The sequence below is a fragment of the Hemicordylus capensis genome, chromosome 5 (genome assembly GCF_027244095.1).
Source record: "Hemicordylus capensis ecotype Gifberg chromosome 5, rHemCap1.1.pri, whole genome shotgun sequence".
Lineage (NCBI taxonomy): Eukaryota > Metazoa > Chordata > Lepidosauria > Squamata > Cordylidae > Hemicordylus > Hemicordylus capensis.
Genome location: NC_069661.1, coordinates 104,658,071 through 104,671,473, shown reverse-complemented (window position 1 = coordinate 104,671,473; position 13,403 = coordinate 104,658,071). Strand labels below are relative to the sequence as shown.

Sequence of the window (13,403 nt, the reverse complement as noted above, 5' to 3'; positions counted from 1 at the left end):
GTCTAACTGCTGCTGCCTGAATTATCCACTGGGGAAGAGAATCTTCTGTCAGAGGTGCTTTGAGACCATGGTATAGTCCATGTTCTTTGCTGTTTCCTATGGGTAATGTTGCTTGGATTCCAGACAATGCTGAGCCCCTTGCAGATTTTTCTGTAAGGATTGGTCTTCCAATTTGTAAAAAAATCACTAGTTTTTAACTGGGACTCCCCCCCCCCCCCCCGCCGCCAACATGAATTAGAAAGGCCAAATTTTGTGAGAGGAGGAAAAGATGTGGATATTGATATACAGTGGTGGTGGCTCCCATGGATCCCACCCAGCATGCCCCCTAACTTCTGCACCAAAGTGCACATATGCTCTTTGCTCACTTCTCTGTGTGATAGTTGGTTTTTCTAATAGCTGCTTACAGTAGCTTCCTGGCTCCCCTCTTCTTTTGTGTATTTAATTTTTTTTAAAACAGATGTCATTTTTGTGTTATACTGCTAGCTCCAGTAATGCTGCTCCAGTATACTGCTATACTAGAGACGCCGCTGCCGGTCTGTGAAGACAATACTGAGCTAGAAGGACCAATGGTCTGACTCAGTATATGGCAGCTTCCTATGTTCCTATGCTATTCCATTAAGTGCAAAGTTTTACCAGCTATTGGCACCCTTTCTTCCTGCTGTTTACAAACCAACAGATTTTCTTTTTTTTGAGATTGTGCAGAGATGGTTTGGCTCCCATTTTTTGCCCCCCCCCTTTTGTTTGCTTACCAGTTTTGTGAACATCATCTTCTGTTCTTGCCAGTATCTGCAGATTATTTCTAAAATTATTATTTTAAAAATTTCTTTCTCTTCCTGCTAGAAATGGTGGGGAATGGTCACAGCAGTAGTTGTCATGGTTTCTGTTCAAAATACCAGGAGACCTCAGATCTCCTTGGAGCAGGCATGAACTTTGTATCTGTTGGGATTGCCTCTGACAGTTCCCCAGACAACAAGGTCATGGACCTCCAAACCAGGGAAGTTGAGACCACAATGGGAGACCCCAAGACTCCTGACCCTGATACTAGACAGAACTTGGAGGGTCCTCTGAAGACCTGCAACTATGGCGGGAAGGGAAATGGGTCCAGAGGCCCCTGAACCAGAAGGCTCCCCAGGGCCTAGTTCCATTCCAGGTACACCCACTGAGGAAGCCCATCCATCAAGGAGCAGGGAACCACCCACCAACTTGTCCCCAAAGGAGTCCCCTCCTTCTCCACCAGAACCACAAGAAAGATGTTGATGGCAAGCCAGGCCGACCTTCAGCAATGACAGAGGAGTGTAAGTTTGGCAGTCTGCTAGTTCAGCCAAAAAGGGGCTACTCAAGAGGAGGGGCCAACTCAGAAATAGAGTTTACCATCCAAGTCACCTGTAGATTTACCACCCAAGTCACCTGAGAAACCCTAGAAAGGGTGAAGGCCCAAATGCTCTATTTAAGCAATGAGCACTTGCCAGTTCAATAGTTCACATATTGATTGCTCTGCTTGTAGTGCCTTGGCTCTTTAGCATCTCAGCTTTGTTCCTAGACCTCATCTTGGCTCCCGGGCGCTTTCCAGACTAGCTGCTCATTAGCAGAGAAATGCTGCCGTTCAGGCAAGTCGCATTTGGGCCATAAACAGCAGGGGGAGCAGTCTCGCAGAAACTAACAACGCGAAAAAACAGTAACCTTTTCACTCCAGATATGTGATGTCCTTGCTCTATATCATAGCAATTAAATTCACAACAAGGCATTGGAAATGTGAACGGCACCCTGCTGTCCATGTAGGGACTGCGGCATCACGACACAGGAAGTGTGGAAGCACACATCCAAGATTCGTCCTGACCCCGTTGAAGGGTCTAGTCTGGAAAGTGCCCAGGAGACCTACTCTTCCAGAGTAGGCTAACTACTCCTGCCTCTCCAGAAGGCCTACTGATTCTCCAGCATCCTCTGCCTGCCTACCTTGGCACAGGAATCTCTCCATGCACTGTGCCAGCTATCTGAGTAAGGAGACATTACAGTGTCTTCATTCCTGTAGGATATCAGAAAGATAACACAGGGTGATTTAAATAGCTAAAAATTAAGCCTCTAAACTTTAACATTTCCCAGTAGAACTTCTCTAAGATATTTGGTTGAAATCTGGATGGTGTAATGGCCTCTTAAAGACCTACTTTGTGTTCAGTATTTACCCCATTCTGACAAGAAACAACCCAGTTATAAAGATTTTAGTGATTTCCCATTATAGTCAATGGGTGAAGCATGTATAAGAAATGATGAAGTATCAGGAAAAATAACAAGTTGTTCTGGTAAGAACTAATCTACCTACCTTCCTTTCATTATAAACTTATTTGATAATTACCATCCTCACGTTAGCCACTTCCACCTCAAATATTCACATGTCCACCATCTTGAATCAGAGTGGATGACATTATTACAAACCACGCCCTTGAACCATCCCTATGTGTCACTACACCTGTAGCAGATTTGGTCCAAATCAGTTAGGCAGTTCACAAGTTAGCCCACTTGCACCTCATATGTTCACACATCTGTCATCTTGAATTGGGATGGATGACATAACCACAGACTGCACCATTGAGATGTCGCTGTGTTCCCTATAGCTGTAGTAAATTTGGTTCAAATTGGTTAGGTGGTTCACAAGTTAGCCCTTTGCACCTCAAATATTTAAACATCTGCCATCTTGAATCAGGATGGATGACATCATCAAACACTATGCTGTTGAGGTATCCCTATGTGTCCTACAACTGTACCCAATTTGGTTCATATTGATCCAGGCATTGCAAAGTTGATGGTGGTGGGATCATACAGACACACTGACACACACACAGAATGCCAAGCGATCTCATAAGCTTACGTTCCTTATATTAAGGAAATAAGGCTAAAAAGGAGGAAATTGTGCTCTCAATAGGAGAAGAGAGGCATGTTTACTTGGAAGTAAATCCTACTAAGTTCAGTGGGGCTTACTCCCAGGAAAGTGTGCAAAAGAGACAGAGGAGGACTACAGCCCACAACATCTGCCTTGGTGTGTGTAGAAAATAGTAGGATGAATTAGTGCAAAGAACTGCTAGATGTGAATGACCAGCAATAGCTAGCTACCACAAGCATGTTCTCATTGTGTGAGCCCACCTGAGCTTTCGGGGGGTGGGGAGGGAAGCCCTCTGTCTGGAAATATACAGTGGCTGACATCCAGATAAAATTACTCAGTCCTGCTACTCAGGAGTTAATCTAGAAGACTACATAATTTCAACAGGACTTTGATTGAGTAATTTAGTCAACTTGTGTCTTTATGTCAAAAGGCTAATATGAGCAGAGGGATTACTTTTGATTACTTTTGCTACCTTTTAAAGAGAATAATAGTGCTGAATAATTGGTCTGGAGAAGCAGTCCTTATTCAAACTTCTGATCTGGGCTGGTGGTAGGATTTATGCACGCATGCACATACTCCTTTAGAAGAATCTCCAATTTTTCATGAAGCTTTAGGAAAATGAGATTATCTGCATCATCATAATCTTATCATCATCCTGCATCTTATCAGGCTTTTCTGATGTTCTGTCCCAATGCTGTATCATCCCAGCTCTCTGCTACCTTCTACTACCCATTTGCTATAGGAACTTGTAGTAAGGTATAAGCAGTTCATGGATGATAAATTGGTGGTGGCACTACGTGTTTTGTTTTGTGGCAGGCAGGTATGATGAGTGAGCATCTACTGGTACTACAACTACATAGTCATCACTTTTTAACTCAACATAGAAATAATAATCCTAGAAGCTAACCCCCTATTCGTTATGCAAATATATCCAGTTGATGGCGGGGGGGGGGGAGATACTGTTCCACTTGGAGTGTGTTTGTCTAGAAAACATTTACAAATCCTAGCATTTCATACAGAGATGCAACCATAGCTAAAACTGTGAAAACCCCTGCTAACTGAGCAGAGAAACCTTTTAAAGTGGTGATTCTCTTATATTTAGCAGGGGGAGAGCAACAGGCCCTATCCAGCCCCAGCATAGCATCCCTCCAGTGGTTGTTGCTGGTATCTGCCTTATGTTTCTTTTAGTTTGTAAGCCCTTAGGGGACAGGGGACCATTGTTCCCAGACCCCCGGCCCAAAAAGACACAGAGACATAGCACTGGGTAAAGAGCCACAACTTTATTAACGAATAACATCAAGGCATAGCGGACTGTAACAAGGGGATTAATCCCCCTTAACCAACAGTGCGGGCCTAACGAGGCCGGGTTAGGACTCTGTCGTTCTTCCCTGCCCCTGCAAGGGCGACACACCTTGGCTCAGGAAACATGCAGGTGCAACCTGCCCACCTCCTTCAAAGCCAACCCCTTTTGTGAAGAGGCCTGGATACTTCTAGGGCTTCATCGGCCCCGGACCGCTCAGCCCAAGGGTTGGTGAAGTCCTGAAGCCGGTTTCCTGGCCAACCATTCTCCCTGGGCCGCACAAACCACAAGGGAGCGATTGACCAATTCACCTTTAAAATATCCAAAGGTGCTCACCGATATTCTATCCCTGAAATCACCACTCAGCCCATACTGTTCCCACTGTTGTGGCCAGCCTAACTCTAACTAATTCCCTCAGCACAGAACAGAGTAGGCGAAAAAACCCTCAACAGTGGCCAATGCGTTGAGAGCAAAAAAATTCTACTCGGCCCCCGCATGGGCGACCAGTCACTAAACCCACTCTGCACCAGGGGATGGGATGGTGGGGAACATCGAACCCAGACTGAGAGACCGGGGGCGCGAACCAAAAAACCAACAGTCCCAGGCCCCGCCCCCAAACCACTTTGGGCCAATCAGAAGGCTCCACTTTTGGGCCCAGGGCAGAGCAGGGCTGAGACAAACCCCCTCCCCTCTTCACGAGGCTTAGGGGAGGGACATTTTATTTATGCATTATTTATTTTTCTTTGTAAACTGCTTTGTGAACTTTGGTTGAAGAGTGGTATATAAATATTCTTCTTTGTCATCGTAATAGTCAGATAATATGTACTGAAAAGTCTTTTTCTTCTTTTACAGTTATATATAATTGGGAGGGGGAAGATAATCTGGCAGTTTAACAAGGGATTATTAATGTCTGCTTTTGGGGGTAAAAAATAAGTATCTAAAGTAATTAACTTCAAACCCACCAAAATTTATATTTTAAAATATGTGTTTAAAATCAGACCATGAGAATTACAAATACCCCTTGTTTTCCCCCTCTTCATTTTACCAAAAACACTGTTCCACTGTTGCTCAGTCATTATGCACTCAAACCTTTAATAGAGTGACAAAAATGGTTTCATTGAATTTTGGGGGTTTTCTTTTTTCAGTTAGTAGTGACATTATTTATTTGAATCTTGGGAATGGTTCCAGAAAGCCATATTAACAGTTGGGATTTTTTTTTAAAAAAAGTGTAGTGCTGATGAATACTGTCCTTTATGCAAAACTCCTTAAAAGTAGCCAGTATATGTTAATATTTTTCCCCTCTTGGCATGTTATTGCAACGCTCTTAAACACAAGCTGCTGCATTTCACAACTTCCTGAGTTGTGATCTACAGAGCAGCACTTTGTTGGTACTTTCTACTCCCTTCGCTCCCTGAGAGTAGGTGGAGCTTTCTTTTGAAAGGAGCCTATAGAAAACTCCCTTTTCCTCCTCTTAACCCTCCCAGCCTTTTCCTTTCTTGCATTGAATTTCTGATAGACGGTAGAATTGTGTGAGAGACTACTAACCTCATAGTTACTTGCAGACATGGAAACAGGCATGTTTCTTTGCAGCATGGGAGCAAATGCTCTGAAAGAAGCACTTTCAGTTCTCTCGATAAAAGGCTGCGTGAGGCAGATGTGAGAGAGAGAGGTTTTATGAGAGATAAAACACTGCAAAGAAAGAGGAGAAAGTGGCTAGAATTACAACTATTCACACACTGCTGTATCTGCCCTTTTGAAGATGTCACCATTGTTTAGCTGGGTGGCAAAGGTAGGAGGAATTTTCAGCTTTTAAAAATCTGTTTCATTAAAAGATGTGACCGATAAATTTTGTTCTGGGAGTGTTGTAAAAGAAAAATGCTGGAATTAAGACCCAAGTTTAGTTGGAGAAAAAGATGTTTTCTTTAACATACATAAAACTGTGGGAAAGAGAATCCTTAAGTTGTAGACCTAGCCTTTGAGCAGATTTGTAGAAGTGGGGAAAATCTTATTTTACACAAAACATTGCATATAGGTGGGATTTTACATTTGTTCAAATCTAACAGTAAATGTGTGTTCTCTGTCTTCTTTGGTCCAGAATTGCAGAGAGATCTTTGTAGTAGTTTGGGAATATGAAACTGTGTGTGGATATAGGGTTGCAGAGGTTGTTTATAGTTTATCTATCTGACCAGGAAGCTTAGTATAATAAAACTTTGTTTTCTTCCAAATGGGGGTTCTGAGTAGCATAGGGAGTTAAATGTGATAAAATATGTGAGTTGTGTGTTTCTAATTAATAAACTGAAAACTAATTCCAATTTGTGACTCAAAATGGAAAGTATATGAATGTATATGAGAGAAATCAAATTAGTTTCCTCCTCCGTGTGTGTCTGTGTGTACTCCAAATCAGATTTCAGAAAAGAATTGAGAAACTGGACAGAAATCCCCTAAAGGAGTTACTTAACACTTGCACAGCTTACCTCCTAGTGTATACATACATGTTTGTTTTACTATGTAATATAACTTTCAGAGTATTTTTTTTAAAAATAGAAGTGTGTGGCGAGGGGCGGTGGATTGAAACTTAATTTAGGTTTGCTAATTTCCTTCAGCACCCCCAAAGAAAGCAAAGCCAATGCTGCTTATTCTAAACTGCAGTGCATTTACACTGTTCGTGGAACTTCTTTATACAAAGCAACATGATCCTCTTCAGTAAATGCCTGTGGTTGCTGCTGCTTATTGCCTACTTCTGCACCTCATTGTTGGGCTTGGTATAAGGGGAGTGACTAGTCCTTGGAGCAAGAAATAGCTGCTGCTGCTTCCTGTTCTTTATTCTCTGTTTAAATTTCCTGTCCTGGATGAAGCTAAACACTCTCCTCCTTTGTACTGCCCACAGGACTTAACCTGCTTCCAACTATGCAGTGACACATCTACCCACTTGCATCCTTTCTATCTGTCACATGGACTTCCTTAGTTAGCTGTGGCTGTCGTGGACAGGGCAGCTGAGTTTCTAAATACAATCTTTAGGAAATATTCCTCTTGCCAGAAATCTATTACAGTATACAGTTTATACAATGACCTTTTGGAATGATAAACTTAGTGGAATTAGTGGGTTAGTTTGGTTAACAGGACAAATTATGTCTGTTAGAATGAGTACTGGAAAGGAAAGAGTAATTTAAACAGGCTGCATTTTAGGTGCTATACGCTTTACAATCTTTGTGGTTTTTTCATGATAATCTTGCACTGTTTCCATTTTATAGATCATATCTGAAGTTTGTTCATTTGTACCTTAACTTTTTATAAGCAGTACAAAAAATAAAATAAAATCACTGTAAACCAAACAAGATAAATATAAATATATCAAACAACAGTTTAAAATGCTGTTTAAAAGAATATTTCATAAAATCAAACAGTAATTTAATTTTTTAAAGGGTTAAGGAATGAGAACATGACCAAGGCTACCCAGTAAGTCAGCTACCCAAATCATGGTACTCGGTCTGAAGTCAAACATTCAACTCCAGCATTGGGCCAGGATGTTTTTTCATTACAGCCAGAATTGCCTCCCTCTGATCTTTTACATTAAAGTGCCTCTTCTGTTGGGAACTGGGCTCAGTTCTTAGACTCATCCCACGGTGCTCATTCCTATCAACATACAAAATACTGTAATTATTAAGTTTGTTCCTTGACTCAATGAATTTGAAAGTGTGTTATTCAAATAGCTTTTAACACACAAGCTGAGTTTGAAAACACAGAAGAAAAGCAATGGTTTGCATGCAACAGGTGATTTTTAATTTTTTTTTTTGTATTTAAACAAATCTACACATTAGCAAAAACATGCTTCACAAAATGTATGTACTTAATGTTCAATCTAGAAGGGAAAATATTATGAAAGTGGTTGTTTGTCTTCTGTGTACTCCTGTTTGCTCCTATCCTCCCCTCACATACTGTTTTGCAAACATTTCTTGATCTTCCAAAGGAATCTTATGTTTATTGAGAAGAGGCTCCTCCGCTATTAATTACTTGTGTGCAGAAGCCAAGAAAATCTCAAGATCTTCCCTTTGGATAGCAAAGGATCCTTTTTCATGTTGTTTGCTCTGTATCATCGTGCATACTGCTAATGCTGTGTTAATTCCCAGCAATTGCTGAAGCAGCTAATTAACAAAGGAAGAAGAATGGTAATGTAACAACATATACAATATTTGCAAGATCTGAGCTAAGTAAAGTCATTAGGTCTTTTTATGTGTATTTAACTGACCTTTGAATGACATTTGATAATTGTGTGTTGAAATAATCATTTTACAATCCCTCTATGAAGGTTACAATGTGGTTTCTTGCATAACCTACCTCATGAAATCCCAGAAAAATTATCTTGGAGGCACTGTTCCCTCTAAGATGTTCCCACACATTTTCTGATGCCTGCTCATTTTAATCATTTTGATCCCGCTCAGGTTGAATCAGGAAGGCGCCACTCTGAATACATGTGCGCACACAATGCCTTTAAACTGCCGCCCAGAACAAAACTCATTCCGCACACAGATGAAAAAAATTAGAACACGACTTGGAGGTTGCTTCATCTTACTCCCCCGTAGCTAAAAGCTGCAGCCTTCGGGGCCTTTCACTGGAGACCCCTCTTTTTCCTTGATCATCTCTATGGTCTTTATATATAGTTCTCTAGCACATTATGTCAGATATTTGCCCAAAAAGTGATTGGCTCTGACCCCTGAGTTGTAGGGCTGTGCACATAGGTAGAAGTTGGAATTCCGCTTTAAAATTCCCAGCCCTCACCACAAGGAGTCGGTCCCTCACTGGGCAACTGCCCCAGGTAGGAGGGTTTTTCCACATGAATAAAGCATACAGCATCCTTTTAAAGCTGAGACTTTGAGATGGCAATAAAATGAAGAATCAACAAAGCTTTACTGCAAGTTCTAAGCGTGAGCTTATTTGCTATACAGACACCTCTGCAGGCTTCTACACTGTATGTGTGTATGACTATGTGTGTATATGCTATTCACTGTCCCAATAAATAACCATGTTGAACAGAGACCTTGCATGATTTTTCATAGCTTCACCTGCTGGCCATGAATTACATTCCAAGAAGAACCAACCTACTACTCTTGTGGTGGTGTCTGGGGAAAGAAATAGGTTCTGCTTAGAATGCAAGAGTGCCTTTTGCCTCTAGAGGTGAAAGGGAGGTGTTGCCAGCATCTGCTTCCTCACTGACACCATCCCCTTTGGGCTGCCTTGCCTTCCAGGCATGCAGCTACTCTTAAGTTGCAGATCAGCAGTGTGGCAGTGAGGACTGAGCCTGCATGCAGTGGTAGCCTCTCTTCTTCACTGCTGCTTTTCTAGCTCCAAAAGCTGGATTGCACACTCTTACCCTTGTGTTTTCCACCTCACCTGGCTGGCTGGCAGGCAGGTAGCACTATGAAAATCATGTGGCATCTGCGCAGAAGCCTGCATGAGTATCTGTATGGTGAGCAAGGTTGCGCTTGAAACTTGCATGAAGGCTTTGAAGACCTTTCATTTTATTGCTGTCTGGATGAGCCCTCGTTCTTTTCATACACCAAACCCCTCCCGCATTCAACAGTTGCTGTGGTGGGATAGGATCACACCTGCTGGTCATATGTTCAGTGTTTTTATTGTGAGGGTTTTTTTTTTTTAAAAGGATACTCTTGTTTGTACTTATTTATGATTTTTCTATTTCTCCTGGTGTTGCTTCACTGCATTGCCACCATGAGAGGTTTCTGTATAAGCAGGATCTACATATGTGTAGGTCTACTGTTATGGTAATGCGGGTTGTAGGCCTAGGGGCTATAGACAAAGTCACTCTTTATTTCTTTAAAAACTTTTTTTCCAACTTTAATTACAAATTCTGAAGATCAATTGTTTTCTCTATTTAGTAGGGTAGCTTACTTTCTTGGCTACAGGACTGATGTTTTTACATAACAGTATCTCTTCATCTACCTCGGACAACATTTATATGAGTTTTGGTTTTAATAAAGTTTCTTTCTATAACTCATAAACCTGAACCACTTAAAACCTATCTTTCTCACAACCTGACCTGGTTCTCCTTAATCCCAACCTTCTTACTATGCTACCTGACTGACACTTTACTCTGTGAACCTTCAGTTCCAACTGTCAGCTCTTCCAACTGCTCTAATAACTCTTCTTTTTCTCTGTTAGGGGGTTTCCGAGACTCAGCCCCAGGGCTTGTCTCTGCCAGCCTTGCCCAGAATGAGATTTAACCCCTCCACACCCAGATAAACTACCTTTTATTCTTTAATCTCATTTCATCACAGTCTGCAAGGGACAGAGCTAATTATAGGAAGGGTTCTTCCATCCTACTTGAAACCCTGGTCATTTCAAGGTTCTAAACTGCATGTGTCTGACAAAATTATGATGTGAACATTAGTTTTTTTATAAGGTAGGACTTTACCAGGTATAGAAAAGTATTGATCTGTGCTGCTGATCCTAGCCTGAGATCAATTTGCAGGTCAATATGGACACAAAACAACTGCTTATGAGGAATACTCTTCACTACATTTAAAGAGCTTAGAAGAAGGCCATTGAAAATACACATGAATTATTGAAATACTCTTTAAAGGCCCTAATTAGAATTGTAAAGGAAAGATATCCGTACTAGAGAGGTAGTACGCAAGAGCTATTTTAAAATTCAACCAATGATTCCCACTCAAGTAGACTCAGGACTTTATTTTTATTATAGTTGTACAAACTTTCCTCTCTGGGCGGTTTACAGCAAAATAAAACAAATTAAAACCTTAAAACTAATTTTATCCTTTTGTTTTCTTTAAATGAGACTATTAGCATTGAATCTAATGATTGTGGGCAACAGCAACATGTTTTTTTAACGTGCACTTTAACTTCATTAAAACCCATACCTAGTCAGCAAGGGTAAATCCAAAAGGAGTCTGGTATCGTGTAGTCAGCTTCTCATAGCAGTGAGGCATGCTGGGCAGATTGGACAAGAGAGGAAGGCTGATCTGGAGGCTGAGAGCAGGATTGGTGTGACGAGTAAGAACCATGGTCGTTGACCGCTCATTAGAGATGTGCACAAATCAATGTTTGTGATTTGGTTAGAGTTTGAATTGAATCGGCTGCCCTTGAATCTGGATTAATTTGGATTCGATTTGGATTTGAATCAATTTGGCCTATTTTTTAAGGGCTAGGGTGCACCAAAGTGGGTTGGGTGGCAGGGCCCCATGTGTGCCAACTGCCACCCAACCCCCAAAGGAATTGGGCAAAGGGGTGAATTTTTAGGAATTTTAATGTGTTGTGGATTCTTGGTTGTGAAATGACTTTTCCATAGAGAACTTACACATACAAATTCCTAAAAATTCACCCTGGCAGTTATGGCAGAAGCTCAGAGAGGAAAAAGTGGAGGTTGCTGGGGACAAAATGGAGTTTCGAATTGGCAAACCAATTCGAGCTTGAAACGAGGGTGATTTGGTTCGACCTTGGATCTGGTAAGCATCCTCAAGGGTTATTCAATGTGAGGTTGAATCACGTGTATCATCCAGATTTGAGTTGAATCGATTCAGCTGTGAATCAAGTCGGACACCCTCTACTGCTCATGCTTCATTAGTGTATATGTTAATCTGGGAATTTTGACCCAATATGCTTCCAGTTCAGGTAGATCCTTTTGGAGCTCTTCACAATCAGTTTTGTGTTTTGCCACCTTGAATAGTTGGTGTAATCTACAAACTTTACCACCCTAACTTCAACTCCAGATCATTTATGAAGAAGTGAAAAGACATCTGTCCCAGAACAAATGCTTAAGGGAAACCTTTTTACTTCCCTCCATTATGAAAATTGTTCATTTGTTCCTTCTCTCTGCTTCATGTTTTGCCAATCCGTAAAAGGATTGGTCCTTGTATCCCATGATTGTTAACTTACTAGCAGCCTTTGGTGAGGAACTTTGCCAAAAAGCTTTTTGAAAGTTCAGGTATACAGTGTCTACCGGATTATCTCTATCCACATGTCTGATGGTCTCAAAGAACTAAAAAGGTTAGTGAGGCATGACTCACATTTGCAGAAGCCTTGCTGATTCTCTGACACAGAGGCCAATTTTAGGGACAAGTTACATACTTCTGTTATAGCAATAATTTGACATTTGAATTCTTTCAGAGCTCTTGGGTTGATGCTGCCCAGACCAAGTGATTTATGTTTTCCTGTTGTAGACTGAGCAATATCTGTGTCATTCCCACTAAGTCCCCCCGCCCCCGCTATCTGTATCAATCAGAACACCAGCCATGCTAGGTATAAACTTCCTAAGGTCTTTCAGGAATCCAGCTGGATCCACAAAGTTCCAGAGTGGACAATTTTAATTGGTCCACACCTCTGCATATTGAAGAAAGCAAGTCAAAATCTCACCAGGAAATAATCTGATCATGACAGAGAAGTGTGTGTGTGTGTGTGTGTGTGTTTTTTTTTAAAGGCATCTCACACAGTGGTCCCTCTAATTCCACCCCCCATCTCTGCACAGAATGAGTTTTGTTCTGGGCAGCAGTATCAAGGTAATGTGTGCGCATGTGCATTCAGAGTGGGGACTTCCTGATTCAATCTGAATGAGATTAACTGAAAATTAACTGAACGGACACCAAAAAACTTGTGAGCACATGCATGTGTGTACACCTTTGAGGGAACACGGATCCCACATCTAAACCACCATCCGTCTGCTCCAGTTTAGCACAGCAAGTACATAGTATGATAGCAAGTACATGGTCAGCAAGTACATAGCCAAAGTCAGCAAGTGTATAGCCAAAAACCTGTTGGGACAATCCCATGGTTGTCATGGCAGCCATGGAGTCCTCCCCCCCCCGCCCCCCATGACAGCCTTAGCACTGATCCCATCCTATGGTTGTCAACACCCAAGTCTGCTACTTCTTGCATCGATTCAGAGAAAGAGAATTTGGGCAGTGGGGTGGCTTATTCACCAGCTGAAGGAACACTCTTTCTTGCTATACTTAGCATATTTTTATCTCACCCTTTCTCCAAAAGCTCTGGCATACATGAGTCTTCTCCCAGCAACTCTGTGAGGTAGGTTAGGCTGCAAAATAGTGACTTTCTTAAGATCTCCCAGAGAGCTTCATCACTGAGTGGGGATTTGAACTTGGGTCTCCTTGATCCAAGTCCATCACTCTAACCACTGCACCATACCAGATCAAAATACTTCTGCTCTGATGATTATTTTCTAATGAGGTAAACCAAGCTTGTTGG

The 13,403-nt window shown here is 41.6% G+C and overlaps 1 protein-coding gene across 13 annotated transcripts in view; it reads left to right on the top strand.

The window, feature by feature from the left end:
- The window catches only part of TBC1D1 (TBC1 domain family member 1), a 161,936-nt gene that overhangs the window by 63,681 nt on the left and 84,852 nt on the right, over positions 1-13,403 (top strand). Inside the window, exon 1 of one of the 13 annotated variants that reach the window (XM_053253936.1) lies at positions 3,627-3,695. The exons of 10 other annotated variants lie outside the window; for them this stretch is intronic. In XM_053253936.1, coding sequence (XP_053109911.1) covers positions 3,645-3,695 — 51 coding nt within the window. In that variant the 5' untranslated portion in view covers positions 3,627-3,644. Of the gene's footprint in view, positions 1-3,626; positions 3,696-5,528; positions 5,965-13,403 lie in introns of those variants that run through there. 2 more of the 13 variants (XM_053253937.1, XM_053253940.1) reach the window with 2 other exon arrangements.